This window comes from Pipistrellus kuhlii, unplaced genomic scaffold, assembly GCF_014108245.1.
Source record: "Pipistrellus kuhlii isolate mPipKuh1 unplaced genomic scaffold, mPipKuh1.p scaffold_m20_p_78, whole genome shotgun sequence".
NCBI classification, from domain to species: Eukaryota; Metazoa; Chordata; class Mammalia; order Chiroptera; family Vespertilionidae; genus Pipistrellus; species Pipistrellus kuhlii.
Genome location: NW_023425582.1, coordinates 839,595 through 865,860, shown reverse-complemented (window position 1 = coordinate 865,860; position 26,266 = coordinate 839,595). Strand labels below are relative to the sequence as shown.

Genomic DNA, 26,266 nt, shown 5'->3' with positions numbered 1-26,266 from the left:
CTATGTACTTTTTCATGCTATTGAGCATTCTTAAAACCATTGCTTTCTACCCATTTCTGATAAATTGCTTGCCTCCATCTGATTTAGCTCTTTTTCTGGAGATTCCTTCTATTCTTCCATTTGGGCCTGTTTCTTTGTTTCCCTATGTTATCTGTTTCTTTGTTTCTACATATTGGCGAGAACTGCTCTGACTCCCAGTCTTGGTGGAGTCCCCCATTCTAGGGGCTGTCCTGTGGGATTCAGTGGTATAGCTGCCTTGATCTTCCAATCTAAGTGCTGTAGGAATGTCCCTGGTGCGGGCGATGAGGGCCCTCCTGTTGTAATTGGGTCCTGGGTGCTGTTGTCCCACTAATGGGTGGGCTTGACCCACAAGCTGGATGACTATGAGGCTCAACTCAACCACATGATGCCACCTGTAATACAGGGGCTGCCAGAGAAAAACAAGACCAAACCAAAACAACACAAAGTAAAAAGCAAATCAACAACCACCAAGAGAAAGAACCACAAAGGAAAACAAAAGACAAGAGACCACAAGAACTAGAGAATTAAAAAAATAAACAAAACAAGAGCCCTTTTTGGTGTGGCTCAGGTGGTTGGTCAATGTTCTGTATACTTGGGGATTGCTGGTTTGATTCCTAGTCAGGTGGCCTGCCTGGATCATAGCCTTGACTCTTGGTAGGGGATGTACAGAAGGTAGGAGATCAATGTTATGCTCTCATATCGATGTTTATCTCTCCCTCTCCTTTCAAGTCTCTCAAAAATCAATTGAATCTAAAAATAAATAAATAAATAAACAAACAAATGGAAAGAATACAAAAGAAAAGAAGGAAGATAAAAAATAAGAATAAAAATATAAATGTAATAATAATTTTAAAAAGTTATAATAATAAAAAATAAAATATAGAATAAGAAAACAAAACCCCTAAATAGAAAAAAGAAAAGAGATAAAAATTGAATAAGAAAAGGAAAGAGAGAAATAAGAGATAGGAAAGAAAATAGGGGAGAGAAAAAAAAAATTCCCTAAAGTAGACTGTATCCTGGGCCAGAAAATTTACTTCAACACATTTAAAGGAATTGAAATAATACTAAATGTATTCTCTAACCATAATGTAATCATACTACAAATTATTAACAAACAGGTAACAGGAAAATTTCAAACCAAACCATGTGTAAATTAAAACAAAACAAAACACCCTTTAAAATAATTCATGATTCAAAGAGGACATCACAAGTTATATAAAACATACTGAATGAAAGGAAAACAAAAATATGTTGGATGCAGCTAAAACTGTGCCAAGGGGCCGAAACCGGTTTGGCTCAATGGATAGAGCATCGGCTTGGGGACTGAGAGGTCCCGGGTTCGATTCCGGTCAAGGGCATGTACCTTGGTTGCGGGCATATCTCCAGTGGGGGGTGTGCAAGAGGCAGCGGATCGATGACTCTCTCTCATTGATGTTTCTAACTCTCTATCTCTCTCCCTTCCTCTCTGTACAAAATCAATAAAATATATTTTAAAAAAATAAATAAAACTGTGCCAAGGGGAAAACTTATAGTACTTGAAAAATCACCCAGGTTCCTAACTCAGGAAATTATAAAAAGTAAAGCAATGTAAACCCAAATCAAGCTGGAGGAAGAATATGATAAAAATCAAAACTCAAAAGATTCAAATAAAGAATTAATAGAAAAGTCATCTATTTTTTAAAAATCAATATATCTGATACTCCTCTAAGAGGGAGAGAGAGAGGGAGGGAGGGAGAGAGGGAGGGGGGGAGAGAGGGAGGGGGGAGAGAGGGAGGGGGGGAGAGAGGGAGGGGGGGGAGAGAGGGAGGGGGGAGTAGAGGGAGGGGGGGAGCCGAGAGAGGGACGGGTGGAGTAGAGAGGGAGGGGGGGGGGAGAGAGGGAGGGGAGAGGGGAGAGAGGCGCGATGGAGAGAGGGTGGAGGCGAGGAGGAGGGGAGGGAGAGAGGGAGGGGGGGAGAGAGAGAGCGGGAGGGGAGAGCGGGAGGGGGAGAGAGGAGGGGGAGCGAGGGGAGGGGGATGAGGAGGGAGAGAGGGGGGAGAGAGAGAGGAGGGAAAGAGAGGGAGGGGTGGAGAGGAGGGAGGGGGGGAGAGGGAGGGGGAGGAGAGGAGGGAGGGGGGGAGAGGAGAGGGGAGGAGAGAGAGGGAGGGGGGAGAGGAGGGAGGGGGGAAGAGAGGGAGGGGGGGAGGAGAGGGAGGGGGGCGAGGAGAGGAGGGGGGGAGAGGTGAGGGGGAGAGAGGAGGGGGGGAGAGGAGGGCAGAGCGGAGGGGGGAGAGGGCGGGGGGAGAGAGGGAGGGGGGAGAGAGGAGGGGGGAGAGAGGGAAGGGGGGGGAGAGAGAGGGAGGGGGAGAGAGAGGAGGGGGAGAGAGGGAGGGTGGGGGGAGGAGAGATGTTACTAGTATTAGAAATAAGACAGTAGATATAAAAACAAATTCACCAGTCATTAAAAAGATGATAGAAAGTATCATGAACAATAGCAGTCATAATTTTGACAGTTAAAGAAATTAAAATGATTCATTAAAAACCACAAACTACCAAAACTCAACCAAGATGAAGTAGTCAGTCTGAAAGCCATACACCCATAATTAAACTGATGTTATAATTAACCCCCCCTCCCCCAAGCAAATAAATTTACAGACCCAGACGGTTTTTCTGGAGAATTCTACCACTCTTTTTACAAAAATGTTAACACCAGCGTTTCATAAACATCTCCAGAAAATAAGAGGAAAAAATACTTGCAAACTCATTTTAGATGACCAGTATTAATCTGATATCAAAAAATGAGAGTAAGAGTAGAGAGAAGGAAAAGAAAGAAAAAAAGAAAGGAGTGAAAAAGGAAGAAAGAAAGGAGGAAGGGAGGAGGGAAGGAAGAAGGAAGGAAGGAAGATAGACATTACACACCAATATCTCTCATGAACTTGGGGGTACACATCCAACAACATAATCCTAGGCAAACTGAACCCTAAAATGTATAATAGGAATTATACTCCACCATAAAATGGAATTTATTCCAGTCACGGAATGCTGGTTCAATATTCAAAAATCAATCCCTGCAATCCATCACATGAACAAACTGGAGCAGGAAAACAGTATGCTAGTTGACACAACAAAGCGTTTGATAAATGACAGGACACGCTGTGTTCATGAATTGGAAGACTTAACCCAGGAAACAAATGAGTTCTCCCCCAATTGTGCCCCAGGGTTAATGCAATTCCTATCACAGTCCCAGCAAGGTCCACACACACACACACACACACACACAGTTATTCTAAAAGTTATATTGAATGGGACAGCTCAGTCTAGCTAAAAAGACTAAATAGCTAAAAAAAAAAAAAAAAAAAAAAAAAAAAAAAAAAAAAAAAAAAAAAAAAAAGGGAAAGGCTCCTTAGACTTGACCCTGAATCGTAGAGAAAAGTGCATAAGTTGAACCCCATCAAAATTAAAACCTTTTTCTCTGTGAGGACCCATTTGAAGAGGAGAAAAGGTCTCGTGACAGACCGAGAAAAAATATTTGCAAACCACATGTTCAGCCAATAACTGGCCTCTAAGAAATAGAAGAAGTCTCAGTGTTCAAGGTAAGAAACCAAACACTCCAACCAGAGAGTGGGCAGGAAAGAGCAAGGAGGACACAGATGGCACATGCGCACACAAACACATCCAGCATCAACCGCCTCAGGGAAACGCTAACGAAAGCCACAGAGCCACCACTCTGTACCTATTAGAGCAGAAAGGATGAGCTGCGGGTCCCAATGCTGAAGGGAGTGAGGGGCTGGACCCTTAGCCTTGGCTGGCGGGAAAGAAAAGCACAGCCACTTCTGAAGACAGGCCAACATCTGCTCACAAAACTAAAATGCAGCCAACTAACCGGTAACCAGCAATGACTTCTGGGGAAATCTGCCCACGGGATATGCACACACGTTCATACTAAAGCGTGCAAAATAATGAAGACAGCAGTGCTATTCTCAACAGTCACACAACAAGCCATCCAGGTGTCCTCCGGGGGTGAGTGTGAGACTGGTGAAACTGCGGTCACCCACTCTGTGGACTGAGCCTCAGGAAGGAACAGAGATCCACTGGAGCAACCAATACTCAGGGCACTGTGCCTGGTGAGGACAGGCAAGCAAAGAAGGCTACCCAGTGTATGATTCATGTACGTAGCATTGCCACAATGTCACAGTGTCACAGAGGGGAGGGTGTGCATTGCTACAATGTCACAGTGTCACAGAGGAGAGTGTGTGCATTGCCACAATGTCAGTGTCACAGAGGGGAGTGTGTGCATTGCTACAATGTCACAGTGTCACAGAGGAGAGTGTGTGCATTGCTACAATGTCACAGTGTCACAGAGGGGAGGGTGTGCATTGCTACAATGTCACAGTGTCACAGAGGGGAGTGTGTGCATTGCCACAATGTCACAGTGTCACAGAGGGGAGTGTGTGCATTGCTACAATGTCACAGTGTCACAGAGGGTAGTGTGTGCATTGCCACAATGTCACAGTGTCACAGAGGGGAGTGTGTGCATTGCTACAATGTCACAGTGTCACAGAGGGGAGTGTGTGCATTGCTACAATGTCAGTGTCACAGAGGGGAGTATGCAACATTGCTACAATGTCACAGTGTCACAGAGGGGAGGGTGTGCATTGCTACAATGTCACAGTGTCACAGAGGGAAGTGTGTGCATTGCTACAATGTCACAGTGTCACAGAGGGGAGTGTGCAGCATTGCTACAATGTCACAGTGTCACAGAGGGGAGTGTGTGCATTGCTACAATGACAGTTTCACAAATGTGTGCAGACAGTGGTTGTCATTCAGGGACCAGTGGGCAGAGGAGATGGATGTGTTGATGGAATGCTGACCAGTGAGTTTACAATGTTGGGACTGTTCTGTGTCATGGCTGTGGTGATGGCTGCATGGTCATAATGGAGGAAATTAACAGAACTAACATGAACAGGGTAACACGTAAACATGGGACATCTGAGTTGAAATTGGTGGATTGCAGTTCACACCCTGGTTGAGGTGTTTTATTACAGATTTGCAAAATGTTAGCCTGAGGAATGGGGCACGGTGAACAGGGACCCCTTTGTCTGCACACCTGGGGCCCAGGCCAGCGAGGCTGCCTGCTCTGGGCGTGACCATGTCAGCGTTCTCCGTGTCTTTGGCCACAAAGGAAGACGGTGCCCGTCACCGGCTCTCAGGCTTCCTCAGTTCCCCAAGATGGGCAATGAGGCTCTGCTGGAGGCATCGGAGACCCGTGCACCCACACATCCACCCCAGAATCTGCTTGGTTGGGGCTTTTCCACAGCCTTTTAAAAAATGATTCTAGTGATTTCAGAGAGAGAGAGGAAAGGAGAAGGAGAGAGAAACATTAATGAGAGAAGCATCAACATTGACTGGCTGCCTCCTGCAGGCCCCCTACTGGGGACCGAGCTCTCATCCCAGACATGTGCTCCGCCTGGGAATTGAACCAGTGACCTCTTGGTACATAAGTCAATGCTCACCACTGAGCCACACCAGCCCGTGAAGCCTTTCGGCCCAGGACAACGGCAGGGGGCAGTCGTGCAGGGACCAGGGCAGCTTTGGAAGGAAGAAAAGGCAGTTTCAAGAATGACAGGTCAGCCAGCCATAGGAAAGGCCCGGGCTCCGCAAGGGTCAACCCACCAAGGTCGTCAGGAAGAGCCCCAGGCTCCGACTTCCCGGAGGCGGGGGCGACTGTCTGACCCCCCAGAGGAAGGCGCCTTTAAAAGCTCGACCCGGTGCCCGCACCCCAGGACTGGCCCGCCCGGGGTTAATGCACCTCCCGTGGCCGCTGCCAGGAGCTGCGGAGGCCAGAGGTGGGCAGACGCACCCGAGCACGCAGTTCTTCTGCAAACTGGGTTCGAGAAATTTATCCGCAGACGTTCTCAGCGTGCTCTCCACAGAGACTGATAGGTAAGCTCTTTGCTTCTGGGAAGTCTGTCCTTCCGTGAGAGTCCCCTGAGGGGAGAGGAGGCTGTGAAAGAGGCCGCCTCATTCAGTTTCCCTCTTTCTGGCCCAGAAGGTGGAGGAAATAAAAGCCCCTGGTGGGAAGGAGAATGTTTTTACTCCTCACCTGAGGGTGTTTTCCCATTGGTTCTTAGAAAGGGGAAGAGAGAGGGGAGACAGAGAGAGAAACATCGATGGGAGAGAAGCACATTGACTGGCTGCCTCCTGCACAAGCCCCAACCTGGGCCGGGGAGGAGCCTGCAGCCGAGGCACGTGCCCCTGACCAGTCGGGGAGGCTCTCTCAGGCTCCAAGGTTCTCCTGAAACCCGAGACTGGGCACCCTCCCCCATAAAGGCGCCATGACAGACCCAGCTGAGGGAGGAGCGCCCTCCGTGACCCTCAGAGACGGGACCCACGTATCTTCCAGATGCTGGGATCGAAAGACTCGACGGTGCCATGTCCTCCGTGGTGCCAGCAGCCCCTGCTCTGCCAGGTCTGCATCGGCCGTTCACTCCGTGCCCAGAGCTGCCCCAGGCGTCCGGGCGGGAAGCCTCGCCGGCGGGCTCTCTCACTTACCCGCTTACTCCGAGCTGTGGTTCCCCGGTGCTCTGCCTTCCTCCCCCGTGATCCCGTAGGCGGAGGCACGGCCCTGGCTCTCTTCTTCCTTCCGGCGCTGACTCAGTGCCCAGCGACGGTTCCGTTCTGCCCACTGGGCGCAGGGCCTGCCGCGGCCGCTGCTTGGTGCCCACCTGTGACCTGAGCCGCGGAGCGCCGGTGCCCGCCTCCAGCCCCCGTCAGTGGGACTCGGGGCTCGCTGTTCTTGGCGCTGAGAAATGGGGCCTCACGAGCAGTGACGCGGGGCCTCGCCAGGCCTGTCTGCTGCCTCACCCTTTGCAGGCGTCTTCAAACTACGGCCCGCGGGCCACATGCAGCCAGCAGAGGAGTCTGATCCGGCCCGCCAGGTTTTTTGGGCAGTGAGCGCAGCCGAGGTGTTACAGTGGGAATTAGTAGTTCATATAGTCTGGCCCTCCAGCTCTCTGAGGGACCGTGATCTGGCCCCCACTTTAAAAAGTTTGAGGACGCCTGCTTTAGGGTCTCGTTTAGGACTAAGTTTTCCTCATTTGTCCAGTGCATCCTTCCTTACGGGATGCTCGGCGGCAATGAGGCCTTTTGTGTGGGATGCCTCTCCTGTCCCCGGTGCTCCCGGGTTTTATCATTTCCTCCGGCCATGGGGGAGGGTGTGTCACAGGCACGTCATACTTCACAACAGCACTGAGCCCCTGAGCGCAGACACTGCCCTCGGGCCCCGGGGAGCAGCCGCCCAGGCTGACACAGTCAGCAGGAGCCTCGCTCAGCCCCGAGGCCGGCCCCCCAGGAGTCTGCGTTTTGATGAATAAATGGCATTTTCAGCTGGTAATTTGGCAACACAGAATAGTTATTGGGTGAGCGTGTGGGGAAGAATGAAATGGTAGGAACTCAGGGAGGCTGCTGGGAAGCGTGTGTGGAAATGAAGACGCCCCAGCCAGGTTCCCGAGGCTCCCCCTGGGAGAGCAGGAGGAGCCTGCACTGGGCCGGCTGTTTGCAGGGGGGAGGGGAGTGAGCTGGCCAGTGAGCATCAGAGGACAGGGCACCTCCACCGGACGGATGACAAGGCAGGCGCTGCAGCTGAGGTCTGAGCACGAATGTCATCTGCCGTGGCACCAGGGGAGCCTCGCACACTCCCCCCGCACCAGGTGTGCGGATGTGTGTGACGGGACACATGTACCCGTGCTTCCCTCTGATCGCCTGTGCGATGAGGATAGTGCTGAGCAGACTCCCAGGGCCGAGGAGAGGATGCGGGAGACAACAGCGCGGGCACTCAGCCCGCTGCATGTGTCCTGGGAGAGGAGCCCGCAACCACAGTACATGCCCTTGGCCGGAATCGAACCCGGGACTCTGGTCTGCAGACTGGTGCTCTGTCGGCTGGGCCACACCGGCCAGGGCTGCTTGCCTTATCTTTCATGGTTTGGAAACAGCATGGGTGCTGGTCACACACCAGGAGGCGCTCTCCCGGACTCCGACATGGACCCAGGAGCCCAGCCTCTGGGCCTTTATCCCACATAGAAGCCAGTCTGCTGGGAACACCGCGCTGGCCACGGCCCCGGGAACCTGTGCACACCGCACCCCCGGGAACCTGTGCACACCGCACCCCAGGGAACCTGTGCACACCGCACCCCCGGGAACCTGTGCACACCACACCCCCGGGAACCTGTGCACACCACACCCCCGGGAACCTGTGCACACCGCACCCCCGGGAACCTGTGCACACCGCACCCCGGGGAACCTGTGCACACCGCGCCCCGGGGAACCTGTGCACACCCACACCCCCGGGAACCTGTGCACACCGCACCCCGGGGAACCTGTGCACACCGCGCCCCGGGGAACCTGTGCACACCGCGCCCCCGGGAACCTGTGCACACTGTGCTGGCCGCACCCCTGGGAACCTGTGCACACCGCACCCCGGCGAACCTGTGCACACCGCGCCCCCGGGAACCTGTGCACACTGCGCTGGCCGCACCCCCGGGAACCTGTGCACACCGCACCCAGGGGAACCTGTGCACACCGCACTCCGGGGAACCTGTGCACACCGCGCCCCCGGGAACCTGTGCACACTGCGCTGGCCGCACCCCGGGAACCTGTACACACCGCACCCCGGGGAACCTGTGCACACCGCGCCCCGGGGAACCTGTGCACACTGTGCTGGCCGCACCCCCGGGAACCTGTGCACACCGCACCCAGGGGAACCTGTGCACACCGCACCCCGGGAACCTGTGCACACCGCACCCGGGAACCTGTGCACACCGCACCCCGGGGAACCTGTGCACACCGCGCCCCGGGGAACCTGTGCACACTGTGCTGGCCGCACCCCCGGGAACCTGTGCATACCGCACCCCGGGAACCTGTGCACACCGCACCCCGGGGAACCTGTGCACACCGCGCCCCGGGGAACCTGTGCACACTGTGCTGGCCGCACCCCCGGGAACCTGTGCACACCGCACCCCGGGAACCTGTGCACACCGCACCCCGGGGAACCTGTGCACACCGCGCCCCCGGGAACCTGTGCACACCGCGCCCCGGGGAACCTGTGCACACCGCGCCCCCGGGAACCTGTGCACACCGCACCCCGGGAACCTGTGCACACCGCACCCCGGGGAACCTGTGCACACCGCGCCCCCGGGAACCTGTGCACACCGCACCCCGGGAACCTGTGCACACCGCACTCCGGGGAACCTGTGCACACCGCGCCCCCGGGAACCTGTGCACACTGTGCTGGCCGCACCCCCGGGAACCTGTGCATACCGCACCCCGGGGAACCTGTGCACACCGCGCCCCGGGGAACCTGTGCACACCGCGCCCCCGGGAACCTGTGCACACTGCGCTGGCCGCACCCCCGGGAACCTGTGCATACCGCACCCGGGAACCTGTGCACACCGCACCCCGGGAACCTGTGCACACTGTGCTGGCCGCACCCCCGGAACCTGTGCATACCGCACCCCGGGGAACCTGTGCATACCGCACCCCGGGAACCTGTGCATACCGCACCCCGGGAACCTGTGCATACCGCACCCCGGGAACCTGTGCACACCGCGCCCCCGGGAACCTGTGCACACTGTGCTGGCCGCACCCCCGGGAACCTGTGCATACTGCACCCCGGGAACCTGTGCATACCGCACCCCGGGAACCTGTGCACACCGCACCCCGGGGAACCTGTGCACACCGCACCCCGGGAACCTGTGCATACCGCACCCCGGAACCTGTGCATACCGCACCCCGGGAACCTGTGCACACCGCGCCCCTGGGAACCTGTGCACACTGTGCTGGCCGCACCCCCGGGAACCTGTGCATACTGCACCCCGGGAACCTGTGCACACCGCACCCCGGGGAACCTGTGCATTACCGCACCCGGGAACCTGTGCATACCGCACCCCGGGAACCTGTGCCCACCGCGCCCCCCGGGAACCTGTGCACACCACACCCCGGGAACCTGTGCACACCGCGCCCCGGGGAACCTGTGCACACCGCGCCCCCGGGAACCTGTGCACACCACCACCCCCGGGAACCTGTGCACACCGCGCCCCGGGGAACCTGTGCACACCGCGCCCCCGGGAACCTGTGCACACCGCACCCCCGGGAACCTGTGCACACCGCACCCCGGGAACCTGTGCACACCACACCCCCGGGAACCTGTGCACACCGCGCCCCGGGGAACCTGTGCACACCGCGCCCCCGGGAACCTGTGCACACCGCACCCCCGGGAACCTGTGCACACCGCGCTGGCCACACCCCCGGGAACCTGTGCACACCGCACCCCCGGGAACCTGTGCACACCGCGCCCCGGGGAACCTGTGCACACCGCGCCCCCGGGAACCTGTGCACCACCGCACCCCCGGGGAACCTGTGCACACCGCGCCCCGGGAACCTGTGCACACCACACCCCCGGGAACCTGTGCACACCGCGCCCCGGGGAACCTGTGCACACCGCGCCCCCGGGAACCTGTGCACACCGCACCCCCGGGAACCTGTGCACACCGCGCTGGCCACACCCCCGGGAACCTGTGCATACCGCACCCCGGGAACCTGTGCACACCGCACCCCGGCGAAACCTGTGCACACCGCGCCCCCGGGAACCTGTGCACACTGCGCTGGCCGCACCCCGGGAACCTGTGCACACCGCACCCAGGGGAACCTGTGCACACCGCACCCGGGAACCTGTGCACACCGCACCCCGGGGAACCTGTGCACACCGCGCCCCGGGGAACCTGTGCACACTGTGCTGGCCGCACCCCCGGGAACCTGTGCACACCGCACCCAGGGGAACCTGTGCACACCGCACCCCGGGAACCTGTGCACACCGCACCCCGGGGAACCTGTGCACACCGCGCCCCGGGGAACCTGTGCACACTGTGCTGGCCGCACCCCCGGGAACCTGTGCACACCGCACCCCGGGGAACCTGTGCACACCGCGCCCCGGGGAACCTGTGCACACTGTGCTGGCCGCACCCCCGGGAACCTGTGCATACCGCACCCCGGGAACATGTGCACACCGCACCCCGGGGAACCTGTGCACACCGTGCCCCGGGGAACCTGTGCACACTGTGCTGGCCGCACCCCCGGGAACCTGTGCACACCGCACCCCGGGAACCTGTGCACACCGCACCCCGGGGAACCTTTGCACAACCGCGCCCCCGGGAACCTGTGCACACTGTGCTGGCCGCACCCCCGGGAACCTGTGCATACCGCACCCCGGGAACCTGTGCACACCGCACCCCGGGGAAACCTGTTGCACACCGCGCCCCCGGGAAACCTGTGCACACTGTGCTGGCCGCACCCCCGGGAACCTGTGCATACCGCACCCCCGGGAAACTGTGCATTACCGCACCCCGGGAACCTGTGCCACACCGCACCCCGGGGAACCTGTGCACACCGCACTCCGGGGAACTGTGCACACCGCGCCCCCGGGGGAACCTGTGCACACCGCACGCGGGAACCTGTGCACACCGCACCCCGGGGAACCGGTGCAACACCGCGCCCCCGGGAACCTGTGCACACCGCGCCCGGGGAACCTGTGCACACCGCGCCCCCGGGAACCTGTGCACACCGCACCCCGGGAACCGGTGCACACCACACCCCCGGGAACCTGTTGCACACCGCGCCCCGGGGAACCTGTGCACACCGCGCCCCCGGAACCTGTGAACACCGCACCCCCGGGGAACCTGTGCACACCGCGCTGGCCACACCCCCGGGAACCTGTGGCATACCGCACCCGGGAACCTGTGCACACCGCACCCCGGGAACCTGTGCACATGCGCTGGCCGCACCCCCGGGAACTGTGCACACCGCGCCCCGGGAACCTGTGCACACTGTGCTGGCCGCACCCCCGGGAACCTGTGCATACCGCCACCCGGGAACCTGTGCACACCGCACCCCGGGGAACCTGTGCACACCGCGCCCCGGGGGGAACTGTGCACACTGTGCTGGCCGCACCCCCGGGAACCTGTGCACACCGCACCCCGGGACCTGTGCACACCGCACCCGGGGAACCTGTGCACAACGCGCCCCCGGGAACCTGTGCACACTGTGCTGGCCGCACCCCGGGACCTGTGCATACCGCACCCCGGGAACCTGTGCACACCGCACCCCGGGGAACCTGTGCACACCGCGCCCCGGGAACCTGTGCACACTGTGCTGGCCGCACCCCCGGGAACCTGTGCATACCGCACCCCGGGAACATGTGCATACCGCACCCCCGGGAACCTGTGCATACCGCACCCCGGAACCTGTGCACACCGCACCCCGGGGAACCTGTGCACACCGCACTCCGGGGAACCTGTGCACACCGCGCCCCCGGGAACCTGTGCACACCGCACCCCGGGAACCTGTGCACACCGCACCCCGGGGAACCTGTGCACCACCGCGCCCCCGGGAACCTGTGCACACCGCGCCCCCGGGAACCTGTGCACACCGCGCCCCCGGGAAACCTGTGCACACCGCGCCCCCGGGAACCTGTGCACACCGCACCCCGGGAACTGTGCACACCGACCACGGGAACCTGTGCACACCGCGCCCCCGGGAAACCTGTGCACACGCACCCCGGGAACCTGTGCAAACCGCACTCCGGGGAAACCTGTGCACACCGCGCCCCCGGGAACCTGTGCACACTGTGCTGGCAGCACCCCCGGGAACCTGTGCATACCGCACCCCGGGGAACCTGTGCCACCGCGGCCCCGGGGAACCTGGTGCACACCGCGCCCCCGGGAACCTGTGCACACTGCGCTGGCCCGCACCCCCGGAACCTGTGCATACCGCACCCCGGGAACTGTGCACACCGAACTCCGGGGAACATGTGCACACCGGCCCACGGGAACCTGTGCACACTGTGCTGGCCGCACCCCCGGGAACCTGTGCATACTGCACACAGGGGAACCTGTGCATACCGCACCCGGGAACCTGTGCATACCGCACACCGGGAACCTGTGCATACCGCCCACCCCGGGAACCTGTGCATACCGCACCCCGGGAACCTGTGTGCACACCGCACCCCGGGGAACCTGTGCATACCGCACCCCGGGAACCTGTGCATACCGCACCCCGGGAACCTGTGCATACCGCACCACGGGAACCTGTGCACACCGCGCTGGCCACACCCCCGGGAACCTGTGCACACCACACCCCCGGGAACCTGTGCACACCGCACCCCGGGAACCTGTGCACACCGCACCCCCCGGGGAACCTGTGCACACCGCGCCCCGGGGAACCTGTGCACACCGCACCCCCCGGGAACCTGTGCACACTGCACCCCGGGAACCTGTGCACACCGCACCCCGGGGAACCTGTGCACACCGCGCCCCCCGGGGAACCTGTGCATACCGCACCCCAGGAACCTGTGCACACCGCACCCCGGGGAACCTGTGCACACCGCGCCCCCCGGGGAACCTGTGCATACCGCACCCCAGGAACCTGTGCATACCGCACCCGGGAACCTGTGCACACCGCGCCCCCGGGAACCTGTGCACACCGCACCCCGGGAACCTGTGCACACCGCGCCCCCCGGGGAACCTGTGCATACCGCACCCAGGAACCTGTGCATACCGCACCCCGGGAACCTGTGCACCACCGCGCCCCCGGGAACCTGTGCACACTGTGCTGGCCGCACCCCCGGGAACCTGTGCATACTGCACCCCGGGAACCTGTGCACACCGCACCCCGGGGAACCTGTGCATACCGCACCCCGGGAACCTGTGCATACCGCACCCCGGGAACCTGTGCACACCACACCCCCGGGAACCTGTGCACACCACACCCCCGGGAACCTGTGCACACCGCGCCCCGGGGAACCTGTGCACACCGCGCCCCGGGGAACCTGTGCACACCGCACCCCCGGGAACCTGTGCATACTGCACCCCGGGAACCTGTGCACACCGCACCCCGGGGAACCTGTGCACACCGCACCCCGGGAAACCTGTGCACACCGCGCCCCGGGGAACCTGTGCACACCGCAACCCCGGGAACCTGTGCATACTGCACCCCGGGAACCTGTGCACACCGCACCCCGGGGAACCTGTGCATACCGCACCCCGGGAACCTGTGCATACCGCACCCCGGGAACCTGTGCACACCACACCCCGGGAACCTGTGCACACCGCGCCCCGGGGAACCTGTGCACACCGCGCCCCCGGGAACCTGTGCACACGCACCCCCGGGAACCTGTGCACACCGCGCTGGCCACACCGCCGGGAACCTGTGCACACCGCACCCCAGGAACCTGTGCACACCACACCCCCGGGAACCTGTGCACACCGCGCCCCGGGGAACCTGTGCACACCGCACCCCGGGAACCTGTGCACACTGCGCCCCCGGGAACCTGTGCACACCGCACCCCCGGGAACCTGTGCACACCGCGCTGGCCACACCCCCGGGAACCTGTGCATACCGCACCCCGGGAACCTGTGCACACTGCGCCCCCAGGAACCTGTGCACACCGCACCCCCGGGAACCTGTGCACACTGCGCCCCCGGGAACCTGTGCACACCGCACCCCCGGGAAACCTGTGCACACCACACCCTCGGGAACCTGTGCACACCACACCCCCGGGAACCTGTGCACACCGCGCCCCGGGGAACCTGTGCACACCGCGCCCCCGGGAACCTGTGCACACCGCACCCCCGGGAACCTGTGCACACCGCACCCCGGGAACCTGTGCACACCACACCCCCGGGAACCTGTGCACACCGCGCTGGCCACACCCCCGGGAACCTGTGCACACCGCGCCCCGGGGAACCTGTGCACACCGCACCCCCGGGAACCTGTGCACACCGCGCTGGCTGCACCCCTGGGAACCTGTGCACACTGCACCCCTGGGAACCTGTTAACCCCGCACCCCGGGAACCTGTGCACACCGCGCTGGCCACACCCCCGGGAACCTGTGCACACCGCGCTGGCTGCACCCCTGGGAACCTGTGCACACTGCACCCCCGGGAACCTGTGCACACCGCACCCCCGGGAACCTGTGCACACTGCACCCCCGGGAACCTGTGCACACCACACCCCCGGGAACCTGTGCACACTGCGCCCCCCGGGAACCTGTGCACACCACACCCTCGGGAACCTGTGCACACCGCACCCCTGGGAACCTGTGCACACCGCGCCCCCGGGAACCTGTGCACACCGCACCCCGGGAACCTGTGCACACCATGCTGGCCACACCCCACGCGTGGGAGGAGGGAAGGGACACACTTACACGTACAAGACGGTCCTGGTGTCGCCCACCTTGCCGGCGTCGCCCACGGTCAGGGTGTCGTAGCCTCGCTCCAGCTCGAACTCCTCGAAGGCCAGCTGGATGACCTGCGGGGACCGGAGAGAACTGAGCGCCTGGGCCCTACTGACCCGGCCAGCCCGTTCCCCGTCCGCCCATCCCACTGCGTCCCCCATGCTGCCCCCCCCGTCCCCCCATCACACCGCATCCCCCGTACTGCCCCCCTGCCCTCCCCCCCGCCCCATCCCACAGGGTTAACCCGTGCTGCCCCCCCCATCCCACCGCGTCACCCGTGCCGCCCCCATCCCACCGCATCCCCCCTGCTGCCCCCCCGTCCCACTGCGTCCCCCGTGCCGCCCCCCATCCCACTGCATCACCCGTGCCGCCCCCCATCCCACTGCGTCACCCGTGCCGCCCCCCATCCCACCGCATCCCCCTTGCTGCCCCCCCGTCCCCCCATCACACCGCATCCCCTGTACTGCCCCCCTGCCCTCCCCCCCCCCGCTCTATCCCACCACGTCCCCCGTGCTGCCCCCGTCCCCCGTGCTGCCCCCTGCCCTCCCCCCCTCCCCGCCCCATCCCATGGCGTCCCCGTGCTGCCCCCCTGCCCTCCTCCCCTCCCCCCCCATCCCACGACGTCCCCGTGCTGCCACGCTGCCCTGGGATTAAGGACAGGGACGCGGTACCCATGGGGCGTGAACAGAAGTCAGAGCCACACTCCTCCATAGTTCGTCCTCCTCAGCCCCACGGGCGGCATTAACCGCATTATGCTCTACGTCAAATATCTATCAAATATTTATGTTCACACTTTTAGTGCGGGGGTGACAGGGAAAAACTCAGTGTAATCAAAAGCAATGCTGATTATCACTAATGAAAATATATTGGAAGGATACCTAGAACTCCATGAAATGAGTACTTCCCGAGAAATGTATGCATATTTTATGTAATTATTTATATTAACATATGAAAAAGAACTTCTGAGACTAGAAAATTGTCCTCTGCGTGTAATCTGCAAAGCCTTGAAGTGTTTTTTAGTTTTTGCTTTTAGGAAGTCGAAGGAACAGGATCCCTGGAACTGGTGGCAGGTGTGGCCTGGCAGGCAGCATGCAGGGCTGGCCATGGAGCGTTGTGGGTGGGTGGCCATAGGGGGTGGCGGGTGGGTGGCCATGGGGGGTGGTGGGTGAGGAGAGGATGGGTGGTGGGTGAAGTCAGGATGGGATGATGGGTGAGGTCAGGATGGGGTGATGGGTGAGGACAGGATGGGGTGGTGGGTGAGGTCAGGATGGGGTGATGGGTGAGGACAGGATGGGTGATGGGTGAGGACAGGATGGGGTGGTGGGTGAGGACAGGATGGGTGATGGGTGAGGACAGGATGGGTGATGGGTGAGGACAGGATGGGGTGGTGGGTGAGGACAGGATGGGGTGGTGGGTGGGTGGCCATGGGGGTGATGGGTGAGGACAGGATGGGTGATGGGTGAGGTCAGGATGGGTGGTGGGTGAGGACAGGATGGGGTGGTGGGTGAGGACAGGATGGGGTGGTGGGTGAGGACAGGATGGGGTGGTGGGTGGGTGGCCATGGGGGGTGGTGGGTGAGGACAGGATGGGGTGGTGGGTGGGTGGCCATGGGGGGTGATGGGTGAGGACAGGATGGGTGATGGGTGAGGTCAGGATGGGTGGTGGGTGAGGACAGGATGGGGTGGTGGGTGAGGACAGGATGGGGTGGTGGGTGAGGACAGGATGGGGTTGTGGGTGGGTGGCCATGGGGGGTGGTGGGTGAGGACAGGATGGGGTGGTGGGTGGGTGGCCATGGGGGGTGATGGGTGAGGACAGGATGGGTGATGGGTGAGGTCAGGATGGGTGGTGGGTGAGGACAGGATGGGGTGGTGGGTGAGGACAGGATGGGTGGTGGGTGAGGACAGGATGGGGTGGTGGGTGAGGACAGGATGGGGTGGCGGGTGGGTGGCCATGGGGGTGGTGGGTGAGGACAGGATGGGTGGTGGGTGAGGACAGGATGGGGTGGTGGGTGAGGACAGGATGGGGTGGTGGGTGAGGACAGGATGGGTGGTGGGTGAGGACAGGATGGGGTGGTGGGTGAGGACAGGATGGGTGATGGGTGAGGACAGGATGGGTGATGGGTGAGGACAGGATGGGGTGGTGGGTGAGGACAGGATGGGGTGGTGGGTGAGGACAGGATGGGTGGTGGGTGAGGACAGGATGGGGTGGTGGGTGAGGACAGGATGGGTGATGGGTGAGGACAGGATGGGTGGTGGGTGAGGACAGGATGGGGTGGCGGGTGGGTGGCCATGGGGGTGGTGGGTGAGGACAGGATGGGTGGTGGGTGAGGACAGGATGGAGTGGTGGGTGAGGGCAGGATGGGGTGGTGGGTGAGGACAGGATGGGGTGGTGGGTGAGGACAGGATGGGGTTGTGGGTGGGTGGCCATGGGGGGTGGTGGGTGAGGACAGGATGGGGTGGTGGGTGAGGACAGGATGGGTGGTGGGTGAGGACAGGATGGGTGGTGGGTGAGGACAGGATGGGGTGGTGGGTGAGGACAGGATGGGTGATGGGTGAGGACAGGATGGGTGGTGGGTGAGGACAGGATGGGGTGGTGGGTGAGGACAGGATGGGTGATGGGTGAGGACAGGATGGGTGATGGGTGAGGACAGGATGGGGTGGTGGGTGAGGACAGGATGGGTGGTGGGTGAGGACAGGATGGGTGATGGGTGAGGATAGGATGGGTGGTGGGTGAGGACAGGATGGGTGGTGGGTGAGGACAGGATGGGTGATGGGTGAGGACAGGATGGGTGATGGGTGAGGGCAGGATGGGTGGTGGGTGAGGACAGGATGGTTGAAGGCAGCCACCACCACAGACACCTGGGCGAGCACATGCTTTGCCACGTGGGGCCACTGAACCCTGGACACCGGAACGGAGATGCGTGTCCCTGTCCCTGTCTGTCCGGGAGCCTCCCCAGCTCCCTTCCTCCGGAGCGGCCCTCGGTGCTGTGACTTCCAGAGAAAGGGCCCAGCTGCCCCGCTCTCCGCCTCGGAGGCCGTGCTCGGGGAAGGAGGGCGGCCACACACCGCGGTGTCCGGAGGAAGAGGGGCCCGCAGCCTCAGGACAGCAGGGGGGGGTGGGGAGGCGGCAGACCCTCATTAGACAGGAACCCGCCAGCCACACCAGCCAAGCGCCCTGAGGCCGTCCACGGCACGATCTCCCGCAGCCGAGGGCACCGGCTCCGTGGGGGACCAGGGAGATGTTTGCAGGTGAAAGAGGCTCCGGGTGGAGCTCTGAGTCTTATTAATCCTGGGCGAGGCGCCAGGACACCCCGTTATCAAGAGAATCATCCGATATGTGCTCGGCAGATGCAGCGGCCGGCGGTTTATTAAAAATGAGAGGCGGGGATCTGAGACCCAGGGCACAATAACCTAACCACTGCAGAGCAGAGCAGAGCAGAGCGTTATTCCGGCGGCCAAAGGCAGAACCGGGCCTCTGGCCAGGAGCTGCGGGGCGTCCCCGAGCTGGAAGTGTGAGGGGCGATGGCTGAAAGGGGGAGACAGAATCCTAGATGCACAGACACAGGCAGAGACACTGGCGTCGGTCAAGGAAGACCTGGGGCCCAGGGTCAGACCAGGCACCGAGCAGCCTGGAGGCATGGCTCGACAGCCAATCCTTGCGGACAGCGGACCTTACAGACGGCTCCTGGTGGCCCCCGGAAACCAACATACCAGCCAGGGAACCAGGAACACATCCTCACAGGATGGCTTCATTCTAAGAACCAACCCCCCAAAAACAATCCATGCCATACCCAGGAGGATAGGGGGGTTCCGGGTAAAGAAACGCAAATCGCAGTGTGTTTTGTCTTTTTCGGATGCAATCCAACCCGACGGGTAATGGATCCACACGCTGAGCCCAGGCCCAGAGAGAGGCTGTGGGCAGCGCGTTCACTCTGCGAAGAGGGCGTCACTGGGGAGGGAGAGACAGCCAGAAGCTCACCCGCCTCCGGGGACTGACTCACACCCCTCACTTTCACCTCGGCCAGACAGTCTGACCACAGGATTCATTCTTCAGCATCACCTCCAGGGTGTTCTGTTCGAGTATGAAAATAACGACCTAAAGAATGAACATCCTGCAGAAAGGAATGGCTCCGCTGACTGACATAAATATATGGTGTCTGTTTTGGTCTGCCACCCCAGACACCAGGGGTGACAGGATGGAAACAGGAGCCTCCTATGACTCCTGGGACCGGCTCCAGAGCGCAGAGTCTCACAAGGAGGCGCCCGCCCAGAGTGGGGCGGGGCTGACAGAGGGAGAGACTGTGCTGACAGTGGCCCTGAGTAACGCCCACCCACAGGGCCGGGGCTGCTTCCAGCTGAGAGGGGTGCTTCGCCAGATCCTCCAGCCGCCCTGCAGAGCGGTCCTATCAGCACCCCCCTCTGGCAGGCGGCTCGTCCCGATCTGGAGGGACAGAGAAGGACGGAAACCCCCTGAAATGCAGCACCGTTACCCACAGACGGTCCCCTGTTCCATCCTTTTCCTACTTGTGTGCCCCATCCGTTTTCATCCATGAATAGATATTCTTAAACAAAATGAAACAGTGTAATTCAGCAAACAGGCTGGGAGAGCTGCGAATTCCTCTGTGGTTTGCGACCTGAGCAGAGTGGCCGGTCGGCGTCGCCGGGCAGACACTCAGATCCACCCAGCCGCGCGCAGGCACGCTCTTTAAGGATGACGCGCAGACAGCACTGCTTCTGGGGAGGGCCCTCCGTGCAGCCAGGCGCAGGCCCCCGGAGGAGCCCTTACAACGGGACTAGGCGGCCGGCGCAATAACTCAGCGCGCGGAGCGAGCGGGGTGCCAGGGACAGAGGAGGAGACAGATGAGCAGCCGCTAATCGCGCCCCAAAGAACCGTCTCCATAACTTGTTGGTGTGATGCCTGCCTCCCGTGAGGCCGTGGGACAGAACACTTCATTACACGTCCTGTTTGTTAGGCTTAATTACCAGATGCGGCCAGTCTCCGTGCCCCCGCCAGATAAATCACCCCGATCAGCGTCGCCCGCCCGTCCGCCGGCTGCATCTGCACCGCCGCTCACCGGACAGCCGGGCGGGCCTCTCGCCCCAGAGGGGACGCGGCCGCTGCAGAGGGAGAGGGACGTCCCTGTCCTCAAACTGCTGCACGCCGCCGGCCCTTGTTCCTCTTGCCGCACTGAACATGCTCTCCCGAAAGCGAAGTTCGAGACCCCGCCTTGTGTGCTTTCCCGTCTGGGCAAATACTGGGGTCACTTTCAAACCAAAGGGAAAGGAGGAAAGATGGAACGTGCTAAACCTCCGCCGTCTCAAACGCAATGACTCACTCTCCCCGAGGGGCAACACGACCAGCCCTTTGTCTGGCCCAGAACACGGAAATTACGCTTATCAGTCAATGCGTTGTTTTTTTCTCTTAAAATAGCTGCTCGCTCCTTTTCTCATTTCAGGCCTGCGGGCAGGGCTCTGAGACGCGAGGACTGGGCTCCACACCGATCCCGGGGAGACACGCTCTCTCCCGCTTCCTGCATTTCTTTGAAAATACTCCCAACCGCCTGAGCTTCCCTCACTCCATGACGCATGGCCTCCCCCTCCTCGTTTCTGGCCACGGGCGGACTGTTCAGGCGAGCAGACCTGGACGCCTCCTTCACCTCCACCTAAATGTTCCCGGTTTTACTCTCTCGTCATTTGCTTCCATCTCTGAAATCGGCTCCTACCACCCTGGCTGGTGTGGCTCAGTGGATAGAGCATCCGCCTGCGGACTGAAGGGTCCCAGGTTCGATTCTGGTCAAGGGCACATGTCTGGGTTATGGACTCCAGCCCTAGTGGGAGGTGTGTAGGAGGCAGCTGGTCCGCGATTCTCTCTCACCACTGATGCTTCCATTTTCTCTCTCCCTTCCCCATCGGCTCCGAAATCAATAAAAAATATATTTAAAAACTAAAAATGGCTACTAACCGTGTACTTCACTCTCGGTCACTTTTACCTGTTGAAGTGGGAAGGAAACCCAGATACAAACACCGTGGGGACCCGGCCCAGGGGACGGTGGTGGGAACTGAGCCGTTCATGGTGAGACCTCACCCTGCCCAGTCGGATGACATTCCATCGGGCGCAGGGTCCGCAGCGTGCCCACCCCGTGTGAGGACGGCCGGGTCACGTCCGCGCTGGGGAGATTCCGAACAAGCCGTTCTCCGCGTCGGACAGGGTGTGAGGAGAGCAGAGGGGGCCTCGGCCAGCGCAGTTGTGGGGCCGCGGGGGGAGTGGGCTTGGTTGTGTGGGACGCCCCACCCTGTCTTCCTCCGTGGCTGCCCCACCCGCGTCCCCAGCAGCGGCGTGTGCTTTCCTGGGGCCCCGCGCCCCCTCCGCGCAGGGCGAGGCCAGTGCTGGGCTTGGCCATTCTAACAGCTGTGGTGCGGCATCCAATTGTCCAAGAGTCATTCTTCAGCCCAAGTTTACACCTCACGGCAGCTCGATGGCTTCCCTGCTGCTCTCTCCCAGCGGCCCCAGACCGCCCATGTTTACATCTGCAGTGGGAAGCGCCTCGTGGTTCTTCTGCAGAATGTGCCCTCCAGGCCAAGTGTCCTCCGCAAACGAACCACCCAGGCCGAACGGAGTGCAGCCAGGACTCTGGGTACCGCCAGCGCCGCCGCCCTCTCCTCACCCGGACAGTGGGCTCAGGTCACGTCCTCTGCACATCACACCCCATCTCCTGCTTCCTCTGACCCGATCCCCCGTGTGCCCGGACACGCCATGTGCTGAAAACCCACCTTTCCCAGCATGCCTCTCACCTGGGTCTTCCTCAGACGTTGTCGGAGAGCAGAGGACACGCCAGACAAAGCCCAGCTCGCCGGAGCCACCATGTTCACCAGCCTCCCAGCATTCCCGGGGAGAGACCACTGTGTGGGACGGAAGGCCTCCAAGCGGCACCCGTGGGCCAGCGCGGGACGTGGCCACCCAAAGGGACCCTGGATGTGTGGGCCTGTGGGTCTGTGGGGCAGAGCAGCTGGGCGGAAACCCTGGCTGTGGGGCCATTTAGACTTTCTGCCCCGGCACTGGAAACTGAGACAGAAAACACCTGGACGAATTACTTCTGGAAATGGTTCTCTCTTCAAATAGGAAGCTACTGAGACTCATGAAGGTTCCGATACCACGTGTGCATGCAAATGTGCATTTGATTGGAAAAAACAGGGTAAATCATCTGAGCTTCTGACAACTGAGTGTCAGGCAAAAGTGCGCAACGTATGGTCCCGCGGACCCTTTCGGCGCCCAAACCGTGCCCCTCCTGACAGTGCACGGGGGACATCGCGTTAACAAGCTGTCACCCAGACAGTTTCAGTAGATGCTAGTACACTGATTTTCCGAAAGCCAGGCTTATCATCATTTCATCACAATTTTGAATTGTAAAGTCCAACTGGTGCATACAACCTTGATCTGGATTTTCTCAACGGAATCCGACGACCTAAGCCAAGCGTTGTGTTTCTAAAATCCGAGGGCAGAGGGAGCTCTGGGCACAGGAGGGTGGCAGATGCTGGCGCCCAGGGACCTAGCTCGGAGACCTGGGCTCCAGTCAGAAAATGATGCCTCTGAAGGAACTCATTCAAAGCTTGCTTTGGGGAGATTTTACAAAATCGTGGCTCATTTTCCTTAATCCCACATCAAGATAAACCTGGTTTACATATAAATTTAAAATATGTGTGCATGTATATATGCATTTGCTTCTGATAACATTTAATTCAAAAGCGAGCTTTTAAAGCTTTGCCAATCATAGTTTGAATTTTCTCTCTATTTCCATCATTTAGTTATTATCTATATACATATGCATGCATATACAGAGATATGTGTTTGTGAGACGCGCAGCTTAAGTTGTCAGACCTTTTCCATGAAGGATTATAGTTGGATGTTTTATTTTTAAAAAATATGCTTTTATTGATTTCAGAGAGGGAGAGGGAGAGAGAGAGAGAGAAACATCCATGAGGAGAGAGCGCCACTGACCGGCTGCCTCCTGCACGCCCCACACTGGGGATCGAGCCCACCCCCCGGGCCTGTGCCCTGACCCGGAATCAAGCTGACCTTCGGGTTCATACGTGGACACTCGGCCACCGAGCCACGCCGGCCGGGCGGCAGTGGGCATTGGGATGGCTCTGGGTCTGCAAAGCCAGTCCGCCCGATGCGGTGTGAGCACGGCCTTCTACCGCAGAGACAGGCGCGGGGGCTGCTTCTCCAGGTGAAGTGGAGGACTCTGAACCGGGCGCTCTGACCCTGACCACGGACAAGCCAAGCAGGACAGGCACGAGGGTCACACACGTGGGCTCTGGATGGTTTAGTCTGTTACTCCACGCCCACACGTGCTCCCTCAGCCCTGGCGGTACCCACGGCGTCTGCCATGGGGACTCTTCAGAATCACAAGTGCCCTACCTGGACACGCTGAACACGGGAGGTCTAATTAGGACCCTTTGTTGTCATGGCAGGGCCAGAAGTGGTCCTGGGAGGAGGAACCATTGGTTCAGTCCTTTAGCAAACGTGTCAAAGGAAGCGGCTGCCTTTTCCTCGACAACAAAACAAATGCCCATTACAAACAGAAACATCCAGATCCCCTCACCGAGGCCCGCGGAGCCACAGACACAGCGAGGGGGCACCGGGGAGTCCCTGCCAGAGGCACCCACAATGGCACAGACCTGAGCCGAGCCTGTCCCAGAGCCAGCCGCGGTTCACGGGAACTGGCCCGTCTGCGCCGTGAACGGCTGCACAGAGGGTGAGTATACGGAGGTGACAGAGATGACTAATCCGTAGATCACGTGGAGGAGGGAGGAGGGAGGAGGGAGGAGGCTGCAGGGCGTCCAGGGACAGGGGACAAGAGTGATGTGTGCCCGGCCAGCATGGCTCTGTGGCTGAGCGTCCACCTAGGAACCAGGAGGTCAGGGTTCGATTCCCGGTCACAGCACAGGCCCGGGTTGCAGGCTCCATCCCCAGTGGGAGGCGTGCAGGAGGCAGCTGATCAGAGATTCTCTCTCGTCATGGATGTTTCTCTCTCCCTCCCTTCCTCTCTGACATCAATACAGATATTTTTTAAGAGAAGAGTGAGTGCGGAAGACAGACTGCCTGGTCCCTGGGCTGCTCAGGGTCAGGGGTCACCTCCAGGGGCGCTCGGCCCAGGGCTGCAGCCTGTCCCCCACCCGCTTCCCACATCCGTCGTCTCCGCGTGTAAATAAAACCCGTGGAGCCATCCCCACCCAATCCCATCTGAGCATCTCGAGCTGTTTCCATCCCGTGTAATTCTTCCTTCCCCCAACATCATCTCCATGCAAATGAGTGCCTTTCTGGGTCTGGATGAATCTGTTACTTAAAATTATGTAAAAGCACGGCGGAATAATTTCATAATTTGAAAAGGTAATCGCTCCCTCCCGGAAGAGGCCTGATTAGCTGAATTCTCTCACGGCATTACAGCGCCAGCGGCTCTCCTCCTCTTCCCTCCGCTGCTGAGGGACCCGTCGGGGACACGGTGCACACAGTGTGAGCGCACGCACTGCTGTCTGCCTGGCCTGGCCGTCTCCCCGCCATCTCGTTCTCTCAGAACCTGGCCCTGTCCTGTTCGGGTCCCATCATCCGTCCTGCAGCCCCGAGCTTCCTCTGTGGACCAGCTCCCTCCGCTGGCGACAGAGAGCCTCCCGGGGCGGCACCCTCCTGCCCTCCTTCCCTGGCACCCACAGGGCCACCCTCTCCACTGACCTCGAACGGAAAGCCACCCCGGCCTCCAGGGTCCTTTCATAACAACAGCGAAGGGGCGGGGGGGGGCGGCAGCTGGTGTCCACCCGCTGCCTGATTGAGGCTCCCAGCGCAGCCTGGGGTGAGTGCGGCAGCTCCATGGCAACGGGGGCTCCACATGGTCAGCTGTTTGCTGCCCACGCAGCTGGTGGGGGTGGAGAGGATGCCCACCGCCCGCTCCGCGGTGACCTCTGCACCCCAGCAGGTCCCAGCCCTGACCTCTGTCCCCTCAGGGGCTCCTGACTCGCCCCCTCGCTCCACAAGGAACGTGAGGCGGCCCTGGGAATGCGGCAATGCCTCATTGGCCCCGCGAAGGCTCCCCATTGCCCCGGCCAGCAACGGCCCCGGCCGCGCGCACCGTCCAGCCCGGAGCCTCCGGCCCGTGGCGCCAGTGAGCTAGTGAGAGGTCTGACCGGATGGAGCGGCTCATTTCCACGTGGACAATTCCGTGTGGCCCCGGAACACCTTTGTAGATATCCACCTGGCCCCCCAAAGCCGTATACACAGTCCCACAGCCCCTGAACGCCGTTACACACAGTCACCTGGCCCTCAGATGCCGTTATAAAAGTTCACCTGGCCCCCCAAAGCCGCTATAGACAGTCCCATGGCCCCCCAAAGCCGTTACACACAGTCACACGGCCCCTGAACGCCTTTACACACAGTCACCCGGCCCCTGAACGCCATTACACACAGTCACCCGGCCCCTGAACGCCGTTACACACAGTCACCCGGCCCCCCAAAGCCGTTACACACAGTCACACGGCCCCTGAACGCCGTTACACACAGTCACCCGGCCCCCCAAAGCCGTATACAGTCCCACAGCCCCTGAACGCCGTTACACACAGTCACCTGGCCCTCAGATGCCGTTATAAAAGTTCACCTGGCCCCCCAAAGCCGCTATAGACAGTCCCATGGCCCCCCAAAGCCGTTACACACAGTCACACGGCCCCTGAACGCCGTTACACACAGTCACCCAGCCCCCCAAAGCCGTTACACACAGTCACACGGCCCCTGAACGCCGTTACACACAGTCACCCGGCCTCCCAAAGCCATTACACACAGTCACACGGCCCCCCAAAGCCGTTACACACAGTCACCGGGCCCCCCAAAGCTGTTACACACAGTCACCCGGCCCCCCAAAGCCGTTACACACAGTCACCCGGCCCCCCAAAGCCATTACACACAGTCACACGGCCCCCCAAAGCCGTTACACACAGT

General features: G+C 60.4%; 1 protein-coding gene across 2 annotated transcripts in view; it reads right to left on the bottom strand.

Annotated features, from left to right (window-relative positions):
- The window catches only part of CSMD1 (CUB and Sushi multiple domains 1), a 605,853-nt gene that overhangs the window by 154,271 nt on the left and 425,316 nt on the right, over positions 1 to 26,266 (bottom strand). For both annotated transcript variants that reach the window (XM_045576232.1, XM_045576234.1), the window contains exon 11: positions 15,254 to 15,357. In XM_045576232.1, the coding sequence (XP_045432188.1) occupies positions 15,254 to 15,357 (104 nt within the window). The remainder of the gene's footprint in view (positions 1 to 15,253; positions 15,358 to 26,266) is intronic.